A 21,534-nucleotide genomic window follows, 5' to 3' on the forward strand; every position below is an offset into this window, starting at 1 on the left:
TGTCTAATATCTTATATTTATATATTAAATTCTTTATATGCAAGAACAACTTAAAAAATATAACAGTTACATTGTAACCAATTCACGACAATCAAACATAACGTTCAATTAGAGAAAGCCTATAGTGGCCTGTAAACACTACACTAAGTTTTCACAAAGACAAGTTTACTTTGATTTTACAATTTCAAGAAAACACATCCAGTATAATTATTCATTTCATCAACAGTTTGCCAATATTGACAATTTACAACATTGAGACTTAACATCTCAATCCCATCGTTAGTCCATAAGTTAACTTGATCATAGTGGGTCCTCTAGGATTATGTTATTAATTGTCCTAGAGTTGCTGTTATTAACAGTAGGTTAGCCTTCCATTGACAATGGCATAAAGCCTTAATTCATAGTAGAAGGTCCTTGTCAAAAGAGAAAAGTAGTTTGCGATGAGGTGAAATTTCCAATGTTGGTGAAACTTTTGTGATGTGCGTCCGCGTGAAACACCGAGGTTGACCTGCTCCCCTGTCTAGAGTAGCAAGTTCCAGACAGGAAAGTGCGACTGAGCATTCCTTCTGGGAATGCTCAAAGTTAGGCAAGGAATCACAATTTTGTTGAGTCTGATAGGCAGAGATTACGCGCTGAAGGATGCCGGTGAAAATGAATATGTCGTGTTACTCTTTTTGCGCGAACGGTTTTTTTATGTTTTTTTTAATTTTTAAAGAAAAAATAAGTAGGTGTGGGATGTCTGGGTGTGTAAATACCAACAGTCACTTACATTTTTGTGATTTCTTAATTACGTTGTGATGATAATAGCGATGAATGGAATATATATTTGCAATAAGTTTAATGTGCGTATGCATATGTATGTGTGTTTTGGTTTCTATATACAGTTAGTGGATTATTTGGTGGCTTTATTTTTGAGATTCGTTTTCTTTCTTCCAAATGGGTAGCCAGTACGGTGTCTGTGGCGTCAGTTTTACGACTTTGGACTGGTGTTCTGGAGATTCTGATTCTAGGGTGATTAGAAATTCGTAATCATTTTTTCTACTGGAATCGAATATTTTATCAAATAGTTCAGTTCTTATTAAGGCTAGCCCATTTTCTTTATTGAATGTTAGCAGGGAACCAGCCACTTTTTGTCGCTTCTGTGAGAAAGAAGCAGGTTGAGATGGTTGAAATGGATTATACACCTGCTCTTGCCCTTCTATATCGGTGTCTTGATTGTATTTTACTACTATATCTTTGTAATCCTTGTTACCACAGTTTTCTAGATAGTGATAACCTTCAAGCTTTACTGGGATCAATCTTTTTTTTAGCCTTCCTGTTGAAAAAAGTCTATGCATAATCTCTTGACCTAAATAGCATCCTTTATCGATGCTCACCGAGTTCGGATAGTAGTCAAAGTTTAATTCTAATGGCCAGATTGATTCTGGCTTGATGTCTGTTGCAGAATCGAGAACACCGTTCAATAATTTATAATCTCTAAAGAATTGATGATCCAGTTTTTTTGTGACAAATTCGAAAGGAAATACCTTTTTATTGAAAAATTGAGATATGTCAGTAATCTTATTTGATGTTACAATCTTCAATATTTGTGGGGTAGAGCTATTCTCTTCCATAAGTAAATCAAATCTTCTGTCCAGATATATCCCCTTAATATTTTTATAGAAAGAATCGAGAGCCTCCACATTATAAGTATCCCCATTTTTTATGTTAAACGTAAACATATTAGATACAATTTGTTCCATTGTATTGTTTGCGACTTCAGGTGATTTCGCCACTGTGAATGGGAAATGTAAATTATTAATCCATGGATTCAAACAATTACCAGGGACATTGGGCAAGGATATCATTAGTTCCCAAGTCTTGAAGTTATTTTCCGGCAATAACTTATATTTAATTTTGTTCTTCAAACTATGAGACTCAAACATTTTTAAGACTTTAGAAACCAAGATAGTATCTATCTCTAAAAGATACGCTGGATGTCTATTGAATTTGCTGTATTTTGTAATTGTACTTTCCGTGAAAACAGGAGTCGGATAAACAATTAGATCAGTCACTATCTTACCTTTACTGTTCAAAAAAGAAGTATACTGACCTAAGCGAGAGATATAGGGTCCATGGTACCCAACATCGTTGTATATGCCCCAGTTGCAACATTTTTCGTTGAATTCTTCAATTTTATTTACATCAGATGTGGAGTGAGAGTCCTCTTCATTTACTGAAATTGTAGTTAAATTCTTCTTCACATAACTTGGTAAGAATTTCGAAGTCAGTAATCCATTTAGAAAATGTGGTGAATCAGGACCCATTAACTTAATATATGTTTTATTCGGAACTTCACAAAAGACAAAGCAACCATTATCAGAAGCTCCAGCCTCTGATTGTATTGTAGAGCACTGCATGTGTCTTAATCCAAATTTCAGATTCCTATACACCGCCTTGCAAGGCTGAACCCTGCTAAAAACAGAGCATCGGCTTGCCCTTCCCCTTCCAAGCATCTTATTCCACTCTTAACAACGCAGCAAACTCCCTTATAAAAAGAACAAGAGGAGTCGGATGTATAAAAGAAAACAGTCCCTTTGCATAACAACAGATGATATTAACAACTCTCAACCGAACCTTTAAACGGTTTTATATATGCTATGCAACTTCACAATATTTCAAAATCCTTATTGTATGCTAAGTATTACTAAGGCATTTTTGAGGAATCGCAGTCAAATATCACGGCGCTATCATTACCACCTACTTGTTCTTGGCACTCGCCAATACAATACCTTCCAGTTTTGAGAGACTAGCCGGTCGTTAATCCATCATAACTGCTTCAGTAGCATCACCAAGCACTTCATATACACGCCATCATACCCCATTAACAACATAATAACCTTTATAATAACTGCAAAGCTACCAAGATGTCTTTCTTTACATGGGGGAGGGGGAACAGTATCATAGTGAAGATTGAAATTTCCCTTTCGGGAAAAATCTTTAAATTCTTTCTTCATCGATTTTGCGATTGAACGTACAATGTCATCAAGACCAAAGGGGTCTTTCATTCAGAGTCGATGTGAATGGGGACTAACGCCAACAGGACATAAGTGATTGATCTACACGATATCACAAGAGTTTCCAACCAGGGTTGAGTAAACATCCAATCGTGGTTTGAGAACATGGACTTGGGTCCAACTGTTCGGTTCAGGGTCCATCGATTTTGAGTGCCAAACAATTTGCGTTATTTACTTGAGCAATTACTGTGACACTACGACTGAATTCGACGATACAGTGACGAGGATATAAAATTCGACCTTATATATTATCCTCTTCAGTATAAGAGGCACATATTCCTGGATACTGTTTATGTGGCATGCACTTTTCATTTTAAATTTTGTCCCTTATCATTTCGTTCTCGGCAATTTCGGAATATCGAATATTAATCAACTGTAATGACAATTTAATATATATGACCTTTAAAGAAGGATGTGTATTAGTTAACTATTATGTACATTATTATTTTATAAAGCTTGTATTGTTAGAAAGCAAAGAGTTTTTTGAGTATTGCACTGAGTTATTTTTCGTTTGCCATTTTAAGCTCCATTTGCTAGAAACATAGACATCTGTTTTGTGCTTATTATTCGCTCTTGAAGAAAAAAATTATTAATTAGCAGGCGTATTCAATATAACCAGAACGTAACTAGGGGAAACCTGTTCTAGTGTGTCGAATAAACTATATCTATGATTTCACTGGCATCGTTACGGTATGAATATCCTATCACCCAGAAGCTGATAGAAAAGTATTACGAAAATATACTAGGTCAGAAGTTGGATGTCGACAAAGACACTAAAACTAATTCAGCTGGGAAGGATACTTTGACTTATGCTGAAGAGGATGATACTCTCATAAATGAGAATGAAATGCTCTCGAGTCGTGATAATAACTCCACATCCAAGTTTAAAGTATTATCTAATATCAACACCTCTCTCTCTCACAATGTGCAGAAAATGCATAGATATATAAACAAATTAAGATCATTATTTTACTCTGCATTCATCGGAGATTACGAAAAGGACTTTCTCATACAGAAGCTTCTATCTGAGAAGTTTCATTCGATGTCTTACGACGAATGGAAGAAGTCATGCTTGGAACTAGACAAACTTACAGACACAGAAGCGTGGAAAGAAGAAACGGAATCTAGTCTGTACGATTACAAACTTATACAAGAAATAACAGAAAAAATGAGGAAAGCCAGGTTGGATGAAGATTACTCACAACTTGTCTACATAATAAGAACAAATTGGGTAAGAGATTTAGGGAATATGGGAAATGTGAATTTATATCGAAATACTCATATCGGGACGAAAAAAGTCATCGACAACTATATAGAGGAATCAAAATTAGCTATAGAAGCATTGATTAATAGTTCTGACTTGGATGATGTGTATTTATTGGGGATGTTGCAACAGACAAGAAGAAATATAGGAAGAACAGCATTGGTGTTAAGTGGTGGTGGTACATTTGGGTTATTTCATATTGGTGTTTTATCAACACTCTCAGAGCTAGATTTGTTACCAAAAGTAATCAGTGGTAGTAGTGCAGGCGCTATTGTCGCAAGTATACTTTCGGTTTATACTAGAGAAGAAATACCTGAGTTATTCGAAAGAATTTTAAATACAGACTTTAATATCTTTAAAGATGATCGTTTGAAAACTGAGAGTGAAAATTTGTTAATAAAAATTTCTAGATTCTTTAAGAATGGCACTTGGTTTAGTAATCAACATTTAATACATACAATGAAGGAATTTTTAGGTGATTTGACTTTTAGGGAAGCTTATAACAGAACGGGGAAGATTTTAAACATTACAGTTTCGCCAGCTTCTATATTCGAGCAACCAAGATTATTAAATAATTTAACTGCCCCAAATGTGATGATCTGGTCTGCTGTATGTGCTTCTTGTTCCCTTCCTGGTATTTTCCCTTCAAGTCAGTTGTATGAAAAGGATCCTGTCACAAGGGAAAATAGAGAGTGGAACAGTAGCTCAGTAAAATATGTGGATGGATCTGTAGATAATGATCTTCCTATCTCTAGGCTATCTGAGATGTTCAACGTTGACCATATTATTGCATGTCAAGTTAATATCCATGTTTTCCCTATGTTAAAAATGTCTTTATCATGTGTGGGAGGTAATATTCAAGATGAAATAAGTGCCAAGTTTAAACAAAAATTGGGCACCATGTACTATTTTTTTACTGAAGAATTAATTCATTATCTTGAGATAGGTTGTGAAATTGGTATGGCCAAAAATTTATTGACAAAACTAAGATCTGTATTATCTCAACAATATTCTGGCGATATTACTATACTGCCAAATATAGATATGCTATTTAGAATTAATGAACTATTGGCAAACCCTTCAAAGGAATTTATTTTGAGAGAAACTGTAAACGGAGCTAGGGCAACTTGGCCAAAAATTTCAATTATCCAAAATCATTGTGGTCAAGAGTTTGCTCTTGAGAAGGGAATTAGTTATTTAAAAGGCAAAATTTTAATATCTTCCTCAATTAGAAATCCGCTTCAGTTTTCTGAAGTACCAGTTGGCCTTGTACCATCACAAATTGAAAAATTCGAAACTGAATCTTCTGCAAAGATACTAGATGATAACTTATTAGAAACGGAGCCAGCAAATTCACTTTTATTGTTACCCGAGGAGCTAATGCTAAGTAGGAGATTTACTACAACAAAGTTGACTTCTTCTAGAGCATTACCTCATAAATCAAGCGCAATGATCCATAGAAGAAAATCAGATACTCTACCATTTTCAAGACCTAAAGTACATTCAAAGTCATTTACATTAATGCACCCTGCATCTACTATAGATAATACATCTATTGCAGTAAATGAAGAAAAACCATTGCTTTTGCATGGAAAAACTGTTGATAAAAGTCCATTAAAGAAGAATTTGAAATCAATATTGCATCATAATGAATATAATACTCTGAAGGAGTTTCCGTTTAATCATTTACCAAATTATAATAGAATGGAAAAGTACATTCAGAGAGTGCCTCAAAACAAGGGTTTGGTGAGTAAAATCTTTTCAAATAATGTTTCACCAAGGTTTAATAAAGGAGTAGCCAAAGGCCCAACCGAGCATAACAGCATTGTTAAGGGAAGAACTGGCGTATTTTTTACAGAGTCTGATAATGATGATGCTGTTTCTCAAAGAAGTTCAGTAAGTTATGAAGGAGCATCTATAGAAACAATTCCACAGACTAATGATATTGCATGGGCTCAAGCAGAATCAACACCGACACGAAATATTCATAGACCAGGGAACCCGGTAAATGAGCAAGAGATAGATCCAGGTGACTGAGAACCAGCCAACGAGATTACATCTGACCACAAACTTCATGCTATTGTCCCTCGGACAAATGAACCTTAATGAGAAAAAACGGATCAGTTTATAGTCATATATACAGATCAGTGGTGTTTGTATCGTATATTTCTTATATTGAATATAAAATTAAATAAATAAGCTCATGTTTTAAACCTATACGAATTTAATCCGAATTGTTTCCATGCTGGCCTTTGGTATATGCATTCAAGGTTAGTAACTAAATTTTGAGATTTTAATGCCAGCGATGTAATATGGGATATTTCTGGGCATCCATTGATTACAAAATTTTCTAGAGGTCTCTTTCTAACTTTTTTTAGACTTTGTAAAAAATCATAAACTGCTGCACCGGTTAAAGATGGATTAAATGATAAATCACATATAACCAAATTCTGTAACTCTGAAGTATAACTTGTTAATATGTGCATCGTGGTGTCGTTTAAAGAACCTAGTTGGGGGATATATAACTCTTTCAAGTTTGGTACCATGGACAACAAGTATGGGATTGATAATAAAGAAACATCTTGACTCCCAAGATGTACAGAAAACTGAATATATGGACATTCGCCAATATTTAATGAATAGATTGAGTTATTCTTAACAACCGATACAATATCCAATACAGCCCTTCCACAAATTGATGAACCCATGATGTCTAAACTTTCTAAGTTTCTGAAATTGTTCTCAAAAATAGGATTTATCGTATTTAATTCAAATTTGCTGCTAATTTTATATTCTCTAAAAGTTAGTTTCTTCAGATTACTTGACATTTTGATCCTACAACATGACTTCAAAAATGATGACAGTGAAGCATTCTCATTATTTTCCATCCATATTTCCTCTAGATTAGAAAACTCACCTAACCAGTCAAACTGACTATCAGACGTATCATTGAATTTAGCGCCTGTTACACATAGATATCGTAAATTAGGTATTTTAGAAAATTTTAAAATAGAAAATAGAGGTAGATGTTTAACTTTGGCATTATCGCAGATAATTTTCATAGATTCTAAAGTGTCCATACATGCAGGATAGGTGTGCACTTCGCTTAATTGATATGTACCATAGTTCGAATTAGCAATGGGAGATATAGCGCTTGGAATTATGAATTCCAATTTTTTTAAATTAGGAAACTTTTCTATGAGATCCAGCTCAAATGGCTTATCTATTTGAAAAGATGCCATTAAAGATAGTTCTTCAACATGTACGTGATGTGAATTGTTTATAAATGCATTGATTTGAGGCAGCACTGTATTTGGAATCGTTAGTATAACTTGTCGAGTCGACTTCAATATATATTTTAACAAAATTTTCATAATTCTCAACTCATCTGATCTGATCTTTGAAGAAAATTTTATTGTATCAACCAACCTTATGCTTTTATTTCCAAGTACTTGCTTATATAACTGTTCATAGAACTTAGTAAACGCCACAGCTTGTTGGTATGAGATATTGTTAAGGTCAAAATATTTGAAAATATCGACTAAAGCCTTAATTCTTTTATTCCAATTAGTGGATACAAAACAAAATTTAACAATATCCTTTGTGTTGAAATGACTAAAAATCAAAGGCAACACCTCTAACGGTAGTTCAGACACGAAATCAATATATTTCAATTCTTTTGGAACAAGATTGTCATTATCAGATTGCTCATCTGAGATCACTATAATATTTGATCCAAATTTATTCTCATTTTCTTTCCTCCTTTTCTTCAACTGTTCTTCAACTGGATCAATAAATACCCTTTTATAGCCTGGGGTCTGCATACCCTCTTCATTTTTAGGCGATTCACCAGAGTTCTGATCTTCTTTAATAATTTGACCAGTTGACACCAATCGTGCCCTGACCAAGTCCTTTTGACGGTTAACAATGTCGAATAGATGTTTAGGAATTTCCAAATGAAACTTTTCAACTGCATAGTGCGCTTGTTTTAATCCATTTTTATATGCTTTATAGGCTAACTTATCTTTATTTTGCTTTTGTAGAATCTTTCCCATCATTATATAACCTTTAAGGTTGTAAGGATCAACATTGATCATCCTTTGTGAGCAGTCACTGGCTTTATCTAAATTTTGCAATTTATCGTATGTGGCGCTTAGATTTCCATACAATTTATGCAACCTTGGATGGTATATCTTCTTTGGGTCATGTAATGCCACAGGCGGTAGGTTGGCTTCGAGTCTTAATTTCTTAAGTTCACTTTTATCATAACTATATGAGACTTTGATGGCCTTCACAAATAAATCTTTTGCTTTGGAGTAATTACCGCTTTTGAAGTAGGTTGAACCCAAATCCAACGCTTTCTCTACGACTGATTCATCCTTGCTCATGTCCTATCCACTGTCATTGAACTAGAATATCAACCCAGAATCTTACTATAAAATGGTCTTCTATTTATGGGTTGTACTAGACCAATTCAAAAAAAAAAGTCGATACCAGCAACTACAAATAAGGGACGCCTTTCGAGTGCAAGCAATAGTTATATTTAATCACAGAGCCTTCTTACCAATGTCACCTCTTTTCTATTAGTTCTTGTTCAGCTCATCGAAAACTTATTTTAGCGGTTTCGTGTTTCACTAAAAATGCAAAAAATGGAAACAAGGCTTTGAGTATGGAACTGAAGTCACACCCAAAACAATTGAACACATTTATTAAAGGTCGGTTTATAGGTAGTATGGAACTGAAGTCACACCCAAAACAATTGAACACATTTATTAAAGGTCGGTTTATAGGTAGTATGAAAGATATATACTGATTCTAATTGATCCGTAGTCTATAGCTGTTACAGTTCTATAGTATATAATTTGGTTTACAAGAAGAGCCAGTTTGCTACAGCTCCAAGCGTTTCTGATTTCAGTTTTATCTAAGAGAGTTTTTTCCATTGCATATAAGGCTTGCCATATTGCTACTTTTACTGTTGCTAGGAAAAATAACATTACATCTAAGGTTCCATTTTCGCTGATTTTTGTAACAAAAATTATTGAATATCGATGGCAATTAGTCTGACTACTGTTTTTCTGCTAGCGATTAGTCTGCTAGTGGCCACGTTTGCAATTGGTGTTATCCCATTGTATTATGTGAACAAAAATTTAGAACAAGGTGCAAACGGTCAAAAGATTGCCATATTATCACAGTTTGGTGTCGGTATGCTGATTGGTACCTCATTCATGTTGGTCATCCCTGAAGGTGTCAAGTCATGCGTGGAGTATGGTGGAAATGTGGGTTTGAACCTGCTGATTGGGTTTTTAGTAGTTTATCTATTGGATAGAGGTGTCTCCGTATTGATGGCTAATTCATCAAAATTTTCTTTCTTTGATGATGATCGTAGCGCTGATATCCACAGCGTCAGGGATCTGTTAAAGAACCCCAAAATCGCAATCACCTCTATCTTGAAGAATAACGTTGTCTTTGCACTTTTCATACATGGTATTTCCGACGGTATTGCGTTGGGGACTACATCAAATAACGAAGAACTGTTAATCGTTGTTCTCATTGCTATTGTTGTTCACAAGATCCCAGCAGTTCTATCGTTAACCAGTCTGATGATCTCCAAACAAAGACTACCAGAATGGCAAGTTCTGTCCAATCTGTTTGCATTCGCCCTTTCGACTCCATTGGGCTATGTCGTTGTTTCGATTTTCAACTTGAAAGCCTCTGACTCCATGGAATGGATTGGTGGAAGCTTACTATTGATGAGTGGTGGTAGTTTACTATATGCCTCTTTTACTGCATTTACAGAAAAGGACTACGACCACACTGGTGGCTACGAACCTGCTCTAAACCCGTCCGTGATAGGTTCCGACATGTCATTGGAGCTCGATCTTGATGCCACTGATCCGACTGGCATCCCAAACAAGAACAACACATCTCCAGTAAGCTTAAGGGATTCGAACGACATAGAACTAAATGCACGCGAAGAGAATACCGAACACTCGAAGCTACCTTACGACGAGTCTGTCTTTACCGTCGCAGGTGTTATCATCCCGATCATCGTGTCATTCTTAATCCAAGAATAAACACACTCACATTTTTTGTCATTTTACGAAAATCAAATTTCCAAAATAATAATAATAGACAACAACAACTCTTTTTTGTTTGTGTCTTCGAATATAGTACTCTTTAAATGAACAAAGCGTCGTCAATTACTATCTTTATATATTGATATTCAGAATTTAAAAAGACACATACTTAAAATTAAATTTGTGTCACCTCTTTTGCCTTCCCAAACAATGATCATTCTTCTTTCTACAACACCTTCAAGGCTTTCCTCAGCCAACCTGAACAAACTTGACTTACATCATGCACTTCCTCTGCATGAGAAGAACGTATACCACCGTTATCAGTCCAGTGTATCACTCGTCGACCAGGGCTGTCATCTTTACTGTCACTTCAACAAACCCTGCTTGACTATGTCGTCCCGCGTGACATAAAATTTTTCCAGTGAAAAATTTTAGAGATGAGATGAGATGATCTAGTTTTAGCTGAAGATTAATAGCATAACCATTGTATATGTCTCTCTCTTGATGCAAATATATATATATATAAGTCTATATGTATATATATAATACTAGAGTGTCTTATTTAGTTGAGTGTTAGCTGTGTTCGTTGTTGTTGAAGAAGTTCAGTAACGGGAACCTGTCTTAGATTAATATCCAAAACACATTGACATGTCTTCCAAGAAGGGACAAGTGAAAGGCGATTTTCCGCTTTCTCGAGAAGATGCCACCCAACAACCTTCCAAATCTTCTTTGGTGTCTGGTGCTGAGGAGGTGTCGTTTCCAAGAGGTGGTGCGTCTGCTCTGACTTCATTAGAGTTGAAACAAGTTTCCAATGAGGCTGCTAATGATGTTCTATTCGGTAACAATGGTAAGAAGAAAAGAGAGAGTCCATCCACAGGCTCTAAGAGTAAGAAGAGCAATAAGAAATCTAAGAAGGCTGATGCTACTGAATTAGAATTGGTGGATGATGAAGATGACGAATTTGCTATTATACAGCATGTTAATTTCAAAAACCTGAAAGTCGGTTCACAATTATTAGGTCAAATTAGTTCCATAACTAGAAACGATTTGCGTATTTCTTTCACAGATGGTATCAATGGTTATGTACCAATAACAAATATATCTGAACAGATTACTGATATTTTAACACAAATTGACGAGGAAATGGCGGACTCAAGCGATGATTCCGATTCTGATGAAGAATACGAATCATCTGACGACAAATCAGAAAAGAAAAAATTAACAGAAAAACCAAACTTGATTGACTTATTCAAAGTAGGCCAATGGTTAAGGTGTTCTGTAACGGAAAACACAGCTTTAGACGCCACTACCAAAAAGAAGCGTAGGCTGGAGTTAAGTATTGAGCCTTCTGCTGTCAACACCTTTTCAGCAGACGATTTGAATAAATTTTCTACAGTACAGTGTTCGGTGAAGAGTATAGAAGATCATGGTGCCATCTTAGATTTAGGTATCTCTAATTTCACAGGTTTCATCTCCAAAAAGGACAGCAAAACGTTCGACAATTTAAAACCAGGTCATGTTTTCTTGGCAAACATTATTAATAAATCTGATAGAACAGTAACTGTTAACCAAGTCTTCAGTAAGAAAAATAAAGTATCACATATTTCCTCAATTGATTGCGTCGTTCCAGGTCAATTAGTTGAGTTTTTATCTGAAAAAATTGGTGGTAATGGTATTTTTGGTAAAGCTTTCGGTTCAATTGCTGGTTATATAACTGATATTCATTTGGAGACATTTTCTGAAGAAAAACTAAAAGAGAAATTCCCAGTCGGTCAAAATGTCCCGGCAAGAATCATTGCTATTTTACCAAACAAGGAAGGTGACAATGTGTTGCTTTTGTCTGCACAAACCCATATTATCTCATTAACCTCTGTGTTGTCTGAAATTGAAAATCTAGAAGCATTCCCAATTGGGTACACTTTTGACTCTGCCACAATTAAGGGCCGTGACTCTAGTTTCTTATACTTAACATTAGATAACGAAAGAGTAGGTCAAGTTCACAATAAGAATATTGGTTCAGCCTTGGAATCAGAAAAAATATCTGCTAGAGTTTTAGGTTATACTTCAGTTGACAATGCATTCCAATTATCTACCGATCCAGAAATGTTGGCAAAGAAGTATGTCAGAGCTATTGATATTAAGATCGGTGAAGTATTAACAAATTGTGAAATTACAGCTGTGTCAACTGAAGGTATTCAATTAAAGCTTTTCGGTGGTCAATTTACTGCTTTTGTTCCACCATTACATATATCTGATACCAAATTAGTTTACCCAGAAAGAAAATTCAAAATTGCCAGTAAGGTCAAAGGTAGAGTATTGAATGTTAATGATAGAGGTCATATTTTTGTCACTCTAAAGAAAACGCTAGTAAATACCACCGATGATGATGACTTCACAATCATTACTTCATATGATGATGCTACAGCTGTTAAAGAATCAAATTCCAAGACAATTGCAACTGTTCTGCAATTCCGCCCAGCGGGTGCTGTGATTTCTTTCTTCGGTGGTGTGCGTGGTTTTATCCCAAACTCTGAAATATCAGAAGCTTTTGTTAGAAGACCTGAAGAACATCTTAGATTAGGACAAACAGTTATTGTCAAATTACTTGAGGTATCCGGAGAAAGGTCAAGAATTGTTGGTACATGTAAAGTTTCTGCTGCCAAGTCTGCCGAACAAAAAGATCTAATAAAATCTTTTGTTTTAGGTAGAACTATCATCGATGTGGAAGTCATTGAAAAGACGAAAGAATCTGTATTGGTTGAACTAAAGGATTCAGAATTAAGAGGTGTTATTAATGTCGGTCATTTATCAGACTCTAGAATAGAACAAAACAGAGCTGAATTAAAGAAAATAAGAATTGGTTCGAAATTAAGAGGCTTGATCATCGATATTGATTCCAAAACTCAAATTTTTAACATGAGTTTGAAGAAGTCACTAATTAAAGATGCTGAAAAGGAAATTTTACCAATAAATTATCAACAAATTGTTTCAGTAGGTAAATCAACTCCACTTCATGGTTATGTCAAGTCTGTTTCGAACAAAGGTGTTTTCGTCGCCTTTAATGGTAAATTTGTTGGTCTGGTTTTACCTAACTTTGCTGTTGAAAGCAGAAAAATTGACATTAACAGTATTTATTATGTCAACCAATCTGTTACCGCATACTTATTGAGATTCGATGATGGCAAGGAAAGATTTTTATTGTCTTTAAGAGATGAAAAACCAAAACAAAAGGAAAACACTATAACCCCAGCTTCTCTATTAAATCCAGTCGATTCATCTGTTTCTAACTTTGCTGATTGTACTCTTGGAAAATTTATCAAAGCCAAGATTACTGCTGTTAAAAAGAATCAATTAAATGTTAATATAGCTGATAACTTGTTTGGTAGAATCCACATCGCTGAAGTTTATGATAATCTAAAACAAATTAAGGACGCTAAACATCCATTATCCAACTTCAAAGTTGGTGATATTGTCAACGTCAAGGTTATCGGTTTACATGATTTTGTTAACCATAAATTTGTTTCAAAATTTTCAGAACTAAAGGCAAAGAGTATTCTAGAACTAACAATGAAACCTTCTGAAATGAAATCCAATGAAGTTAAATTGTTGAAAGCAAGTGACTTGGAAGTTGGTCAAGATATTGTTGGTTTTGTTAATAATGTCAAAGATAGCACAATCTGGTTATCAATAACGCCTTCTTTACATGCCAGACTTTCTTCTTTTAACTTAACAGAAAATTCCAATGATTCTAATGGCGAATCCTTAATAGGTTCTGCTCTAAAGGTTCAAATTAAATCTATTGACTCTAAAAATAACAGCTTAATTGTTAAAACAGAATCTGATTCAGTTGTTGATATCAATGTCGGTTCCACAGTTGATGCTAAAATTGTTAAGGTTACCGACAAGCTTGTTTTATTACAGTTGCGCAATGGTTCGAATGCTGTTTCATATATCACTGACGCATTAGATGATTATTCTAAAACATTACCAGAAGTTTATGGCAATATGATTAGTAAAATAATACCTGCTACCGTTTTAGCTTTCAATGCTGAAAACAACAAAATTAAGTTATCTTTGCGTTCAAAGGGTGCTTATTCATTACCAACTGTTCACACAGATCTAAAACCAAATGACATTGTTAATGCTATAGTAAAGAATGTTACAGAAAAGGGTATTTTTGTAGCCTTGAGTAGCAATTTAGATGCCTTTGTTCCAATTTCGAAGCTTTCTGATTCTTACTTGAAAGAATGGAAGGCCTTCTTTAAACCAATGCAACCTGTTGTCGGTAAAGTTGTCACTTGTGCTAATAATTCTAGAATTTTATTAACATTGAAGGAATCTGAAGTCAATGGTGAAATTCAAATTCTAAAGAATTATAATGATATTAAGGTTGGTGACATATTTAGCGGTGTTGTTAAGAATGTAGCCGATTTTGGTGTCTTCGTGAAATTAGATAATACACTAAACGTTTCTGGTTTAGCTCACTCTTCGGAAGTTGCTGAATCAGTTCCAGAAGATCTACAATCTCTATTTGGTCCCGGTGATAAAGTTAAAGCATATGTTTTAAAGGTAAACCCAGAAAAGAAACAATTATCATTAAGTTTAAAAGCTTCCCACTTCTCAAAAACCAATTCTGGTAAATCTGCTAATGACTCTTCAGATGAGGATGGAGATGTTATTATGGAAGATGCTGAATATAACAATGTTTCGGATGCTGGATCCGATGTCGAAGACACCACAACCGTTATTACTAAGCAAGCTGTTATGTCCACAGACGGATTAAGTTTAAGTGCTGGATTTGACTGGACTGCTAAGATTTTAGATCAAGCTCAATCCGATGATGAATCTGAAGAAGATGAAGATTTCACTGAAACCAAAAAGAATAGACACAGAAAGAAGAGAGCTCATGTTGTTGAAGACAAGACTATTGACATCAATACAAGAGCTCCTGAATCTGTTGGTGATTTCGAACGTTTGATTATGGGTAATCCAAACTCATCAGTAGTATGGATGAACTACATGGCTTTCCAATTGCAATTAAGTGAGATTGATAAAGCCAGAGAAATTTCTGAAAGAGCTTTGAAGACAATAAACTTCAGAGAAGAAGCTGAAAAACTAAATATATGGATTGCTAAGTTAAATTTGGAAAATACATTCGGTTCCGAAGAAACTCTAGAGGATGTATTCAAGAAAGCTTGTCAATATATGGATTCATTCACCATCCACTCCAAGTTATTAAGTATTTTACAAATGTCTGGACAAACCAACAAGACAGCCGAATTATTCAAAACTACCGCTAAAAAGTTTGGTTCTGAAAAGGTTTCTATTTGGGTATCTTGGGGTGACTGGTTAATTTCTCAAAAGCAATCAAATGAAGCACGTAACATTCTATCTTCTGCATTGAAGGCTCTACCAAAACGTCACCACATTGAAGTTGTAAGAAAATTCGCTCAACTAGAATATGCTAAGGGAGACCCAGAAAGAGGTCGTTCATTATTTGAAGGTTTGATTGCTGATGCAGGTAAGAGAATCGATATCTGGAACGTTTACATTGATCAAGAAATCAAAGTCGATGACAAAAAGAAGGTCGAAGATTTATTTGAGCGTGTGATACAAAAGAAAATCACCAGAAAACAAGCTAAATTCTTCTTCAACAAATGGTTACAATATGAAGAAGGTAAAGAGGATGAGAAAGCAATTGGGTATGTCAAAGCGAAAGCAACTGAATTTGCTGAAAGTCATCCAAAAGCTGCTGCAGAAGAACAATAGACAAATCTGCTACTCAACTCTTCTATCTATCATATGCACTTACTTTTCATCATTAAATACAAACTTAAATGTAATCCTATACTTTGTATTTAGTCAATACATGTACATTACTTAGTTATAAACTAAAACTTTCTTATTTTAAAATATGTTCTAAATATTTTAATGTATCTTATTCCTGCAAAGAATTTTGATGATTCTTTAAAAGATTAAGGCGACTTTCAAAACATTAAATATATTTAAAGATTAAAAGAATATTTAACTAATTTGTTGTGTTAATATTCATATAAAAGATCCGAGGGTTGATAACAGTGAATACAGGGATCAACTAAACATGGAATTTGATTTAGTTTTATATATTAAGAAGGAATATTCTTTAATCCTGTTATGTGTAGGGTTCATTTCTATAATTCTTACTATGGGAGAAATAGCCGCCGAGGTATTGAAGCAAGGCAACTTGGAACATTTGAGGTTGGACTATTTGATTTTAGAGTCCCTAGATGGTTTGACAAATGACTCTAAAATGAGACATTATCTATTTAAAAATGTTTTTGAATCTATGCAGTTAAAATTTTATAGCCAGAATGTCGAGGGCTTCAAAGATTGTATACTTGGAGACTCAAGTTTAACGGATTCCGATATAAATACATTTAATAGAAGGTTTGTATTTTGTTCTATATTTGCACAACAATCTTTAGCTGTCAATTTCAATACTTTTAAAGTGATTTCAAGATTTATCAAAAATGTTTTATTGCTTACTGAAATTGCCATTGGTGTCGTCAGTATTGTGACAATATATCATAATAATTCAAATGAAATTAATAAGATAAGACACTATTTACTGGGAATAATAAACATTGACAAAATTCCATTCCACGATAAAATGAAGGATAATTATAATAATGACAGTAAGAGCCCTTGCACTTCGAAGAGAAAACCATCACTAAACAACTCTAGTAAGGAAAAAGCAGCAAATGTGAACATATTATCAGACTTTAATAAATCTAAGGATTCGACCGAGTCAGTTAATAATATAGTTAAGACTGCCATAGATAAATTAAACAAACGAGATTACATAGAATCATCAGAGTCATCAACATTTTCCTCAATATCCCTACCAACCTTCTTCTTAAATAAAAAATCGTCAACTAATAGTCACAAAGATACTAATGTGTATTTTAAAGAAAATGTTGACTACCTGAGTGGCACAAAGCGATCAAAACATGAGATCACAGTGGACAACTTGAATAATAAATTAGATAATGCATTAAAAATATCATCTGTTGAAGGGACGAATTTGAGACCGATAGATTTAGCAGGAGAAAAGTCTGATGGTGATAATGGTAAGGTTGAAATTGCAACACCGGTTAAGGTCAATGAACCTATTCATTGCGCTTTGGAGACAAAAAATTTAAATGAAGAAAGGCCATATCCCATAATAAAAAAGACACCTTTGAATTTTGACTTAATTACTACAAAAGGTAGAGCTGAATGGAAAAATCATCTATTGAAATTACAAGAAACTAAAAACAAAAGAAATGAGAAAGAAAGAGAGCATTTTGAATTTCCTAATGATAACAAATTACAAGTTGCTGATATACAAAATATTAGACTATTTGATCCAAGTGGAAAACCTCTAAGAAGAGTAGTCATTCCCGGTATTGGATGGGTACCTCATCGTAGGGCACAAATGATATTAAATAAAAACAAAACGACACTTACTTAATGTTTGCTTTTTATCTTTAATTATTTCTAAAATTCTTCACTCAAAAGTGTAAAAGTTGTGATTAATCTTATAGAAATATATATTTACTGAAGTTTATTCTATAAGAGATGCTATATAAAACAGAATCAATTAAAATTCTTCAAATTACTGACAAGGTTAGGTTGATTTTACCTACATTAACTATTACTATCTTGAAATATATCGATAAAATCCATATAGATATCCGGTTTATAAGGCCATTTATAGAATAAATCTACCAAATAATTTATCTCTTCAATTGTTAATTCACCTGGACACCTATCTAACATCGATTGATCTTTTATGGCTCTCTCAAAATAATCTCTTGCACCATGCCCCAAAGATTCGACACAATTGCGAAGAGTAGTGCCTTTTAAAATCATCAAATGTTTTGTGACATAATCCCAATAATCGAAATCAATAGTGGTTTGTTTTGGAGTGACCTCAAGTAATGATATAGAACAACTTTTATCTGGTAAGACATCTTTTGAATCAAATAGAATTGGATCACATTTATCAATTATTTTCTTGTTGAATAAATTGATATCTTTGGAATTCATTGTCGCAACTAAATTTGTATCAGTTAGGGCTTCCGTCAAAAGTGAACATTTAGACCTACTTTTATCAGTCGGACATGCAAGTAATTTAATCGCAGTTGATGTTGGCAACCATATTAACATTTTAACCAATCCAAATCTTTGTAACCAGTTTCCATTACCGACACAACTTAGCCATTGCATCATTAAAGCTTCTGAATTTGGATTCGTTAGATTTGCAATTAGCAATAAACTGTCATTGACATGAGTACGGTCTTGTTTTATTGGCGTTATAATCTTTTCCTTATCAATCAGGTCAGTATAAGAAGACCATTCGTATGGATCTTTTTTATATATAATGAATGGAGACTGCTGGTAATTATTGATTAGATGTCTATGATAAACAAGTCTTGATTCCATTAAAATATGATTTCTTGGTTTGTATTTATTATTGAACATTACTGACTGTTGAGCTGGACCAGGGTATAAATCGATCACATCAACTTTGTTGCTAAAATCTGAGTAAACCTTTTCGAGCTTCAATTTATTGAATATTTTCTCATGAATATCTGAATTAAGCATATATTTGAATGAATAAAATTTTTTAATGGAACTCAAAGATTCCAACGTAGGTACAGTTAAAGACATAATCAAGTAAATTAGAACTACTTGCTCAGCGTATTTCACTCTTTCTCTTTCACACACAGGAACCGTATAGCGGAAACTGTACTCTATAACCAAAACTTAGATTTAAAAAAGCCCCCCGGGAACGTTAACACACTAGGATCAATATTATATTCAATAACCGACTTGATGGCCTTTTCCTAACAGAAACAATACCAATAACTTATAACTTTAATATTTCAATCTCTACTCTTTTAAAGTCATAAGTTGAATTGAACTGCTTTGACATCGCTGCTTAAACTGGAAAATATTGAAAAGTCAAAATTGATAAAAACGTTAAGCATTCCATTAAAAGAGTTGTTGACTCTCTCTAAGTTTATTTAAATGATTCATATTTTTGACTATAGAGTTTGATATTCCAGATCTTTCACAGAATATTTATTTTATAGTTGTTGCTTTGAAGTGGGTTTATTGTACAGGACAGCACTGAAGCATATTAATCGAGGCCAACTTAAAAATTGAAATGGCAGTGATCAAAATTAAAAGACTGAGGAAACCCTCGGAAGATGAACAAGAGGTGGAACAGAAACCAACAAAGATACGTATTAAGACCAAACCTGTACAGGAATCAACAAAGAAGAATAAGTTGAAAATAAATTTAAAGAGGAAAACAAATGACAAGGATGTAGCAAAAGGGAATGTAGAATCTCAAACTGATGGAAACGGTTTGAAATTGAAATTGAATCTGAAGAAGCCAGATAGGAAGCCAAAAAATGAGCATAAGACTCCTCGTATACGCTTGAAACCAATACGTGTTCCTGGAGAAGGTTACGATTCAGAAGCATCCGATGTGGAAGATGATCCATTAATAGAAGAAGGGATAGTGATGAGAGTGCAGCCCCATGCTCAATCCGAATTTATTAAAAATTGTATAGAAACTGGAGATTACTCAGAACTTAATATAAAATGGAAAGGGGCAAGACATGCCGTTATCTACATCAATTCTATACCATTTGGTGCGGTTTTAGTTAATTTACCAACAATCGTGGAAGTTCATAAGAGTGTGGATAGAAAAAACTTAATGAAAACAGTTGATTTATCGCAGATGCTTCTTGTTATTAAACAAATCGAAGAAGAAGAGGACGTGTTCAAGCTGCATTCTCCTGATGCAGAAGACTTGGTAACAAAACATTATGATAAGTATCTAGAAGAAATAAATGCATATAAAAAAAGTTTTATAATGGGCTATAATGGTGGACCATTAACAGAGGCTGAAGGAAAACATATAGATGAGATTGTCACTAAAAAATACGATTACATGCATGGTCTGACTGCTCCACTTTATAATGTTCGTAACAGAAGATTTAGAAGAAAAATGAATTCTCGTGAGTTTGACTATGCAGAAAGGGTAGTTTCTACGTTGTTAGAGCAAGATGATAAAGCAGAGGAGGTAACATTTGAGCTTATTGAAGAGTCTGAGATTCTCAAGAAATCTACTTCTTCCAATAACCTTAAGATTGCTAGCCCAAAGCAACCGGAGAAAAGCGATCCATACATTTCATTTGCTCTTGATGATGAAGAAAGGGATGATGACGACTTAGATTTAGAGGAAGCTTTCCAAAGTGAAGATGAAGGTGATGAAGCTAATACTGAAAAGAAAGATAGACGCTTTGCACAGGCAACTCCAGGTTCTCTAAATGAGGCTGAAATGAAAAACGTGCAAAACAGGTTAGATGAAACAGGTGATGATGTCGAACAGTTCAACGATGATGAAGACGAAGACGAAGACGAAGATGAAGATGAAGACGAAGACGAAGATGAAGATGAAGACGAAGACGAAGATGAAGATGAAGACGAAGACGAAGATATGGATGGTGAGAAGCGTGATGTAGATGCTAGTGTAAAACACAACGAATTGTTGAAGGACGAATTAAAAGAGTTAGAAGCCATCTTACTGCAAACTGAACAAAAGCTCGAGAAAGCAACAAATCCATTATTGAAGTCTAGATTCGTCGACAGTATGAAAAAATTAGAAAAAGAGCTAGATTTAAAGAGACAACAATTAAAAATCAGTAATGATAATTTAAATCCCGACAAAAATGGCGAGAGCAAACAAGAAAACAATGAAGAAGAAGACGAAGAGGAATCTGAGGAGGAGGAAGATGAAGAGGAAGAAGAGGAAGAGTATGAAGAAGAAGCGCAACCTGTGGATCAGAAACAGCAGTCGCAACAAGCAACCCAACCAGAACAAACCGAGCAAAGTGAACAAGCAGACGCAGATCAAGATCAGAACGTTGCAAATGCAAAAGACGCGGAAATTACTGCCGAAGGAAACGCTGGACTGGACCAAAATGATCTAGACATGATGATGCTGTTTGGAGGTGAAGGAGACGACGCAGACGACTAGCACCACAACACATCACTTCCAAATGACTAGCAACTCATAACACTCATATATATATATATA

General features: G+C 34.4%; 8 protein-coding genes across 8 annotated transcripts; 5 read left to right on the top strand and 3 right to left on the bottom strand.

Annotated features, from left to right (window-relative positions):
- Positions 1 to 905: 905 nt before the first annotated feature.
- On the bottom strand, positions 906 to 2,495 carry IBA57 (Iba57p; the record flags this gene model as incomplete). Its single annotated transcript, XM_003686263.1, has 1 exon — positions 906 to 2,495. The coding sequence occupies one exon, from the start codon at positions 2,493 to 2,495 to the stop codon at positions 906 to 908; it is 1,590 nt and encodes a 529-aa protein (XP_003686311.1).
- Positions 2,496 to 3,723: 1,228 nt separating this feature from the next.
- Positions 3,724 to 6,357, top strand: TPHA0G00420 (uncharacterized protein; the record flags this gene model as incomplete). The annotated part of the gene is made up of 1 exon (XM_003686264.1): positions 3,724 to 6,357. The coding sequence occupies one exon, from the start codon at positions 3,724 to 3,726 to the stop codon at positions 6,355 to 6,357; it is 2,634 nt and encodes an 877-aa protein (XP_003686312.1).
- A 164-nt stretch (positions 6,358 to 6,521) lies between these two features.
- Positions 6,522 to 8,708, bottom strand: DIA2 (DNA-binding SCF ubiquitin ligase subunit DIA2; the record flags this gene model as incomplete). The annotated part of the gene is made up of 1 exon (XM_003686265.1): positions 6,522 to 8,708. The coding sequence occupies one exon, from the start codon at positions 8,706 to 8,708 to the stop codon at positions 6,522 to 6,524; it is 2,187 nt and encodes a 728-aa protein (XP_003686313.1).
- A 660-nt stretch (positions 8,709 to 9,368) lies between these two features.
- ATX2 (Mn(2+) transporter ATX2) lies at positions 9,369 to 10,394 on the top strand (the record flags this gene model as incomplete). The annotated part of the gene is made up of 1 exon (XM_003686266.1): positions 9,369 to 10,394. One exon carries the CDS (start codon positions 9,369 to 9,371, stop codon positions 10,392 to 10,394), a length of 1,026 nt encoding a protein of 341 aa, XP_003686314.1.
- Positions 10,395 to 11,045: 651 nt separating this feature from the next.
- On the top strand, positions 11,046 to 16,166 carry RRP5 (Rrp5p; the record flags this gene model as incomplete). Its single annotated transcript, XM_003686267.1, has 1 exon — positions 11,046 to 16,166. The coding sequence occupies one exon, from the start codon at positions 11,046 to 11,048 to the stop codon at positions 16,164 to 16,166; it is 5,121 nt and encodes a 1,706-aa protein (XP_003686315.1).
- A 331-nt stretch (positions 16,167 to 16,497) lies between these two features.
- Positions 16,498 to 17,889, top strand: TPHA0G00460 (uncharacterized protein; the record flags this gene model as incomplete). The annotated part of the gene is made up of 1 exon (XM_003686268.1): positions 16,498 to 17,889. The coding sequence occupies one exon, from the start codon at positions 16,498 to 16,500 to the stop codon at positions 17,887 to 17,889; it is 1,392 nt and encodes a 463-aa protein (XP_003686316.1).
- A 176-nt stretch (positions 17,890 to 18,065) lies between these two features.
- Positions 18,066 to 19,091, bottom strand: MTF1 (RNA polymerase specificity factor; the record flags this gene model as incomplete). The annotated part of the gene is made up of 1 exon (XM_003686269.1): positions 18,066 to 19,091. The coding sequence occupies one exon, from the start codon at positions 19,089 to 19,091 to the stop codon at positions 18,066 to 18,068; it is 1,026 nt and encodes a 341-aa protein (XP_003686317.1).
- Positions 19,092 to 19,590: 499 nt separating this feature from the next.
- On the top strand, positions 19,591 to 21,474 carry TAF7 (TATA-binding protein-associated factor TAF7; the record flags this gene model as incomplete). The annotated part of the gene is made up of 1 exon (XM_003686270.1): positions 19,591 to 21,474. One exon carries the CDS (start codon positions 19,591 to 19,593, stop codon positions 21,472 to 21,474), a length of 1,884 nt encoding a protein of 627 aa, XP_003686318.1.
- Positions 21,475 to 21,534: the final 60 nt, after the last annotated feature.

Source organism: Tetrapisispora phaffii, chromosome 7, assembly GCF_000236905.1.
Source record: "Tetrapisispora phaffii CBS 4417 chromosome 7, complete genome".
NCBI lineage: Eukaryota > Fungi > Ascomycota > Saccharomycetes > Saccharomycetales > Saccharomycetaceae > Tetrapisispora > Tetrapisispora phaffii.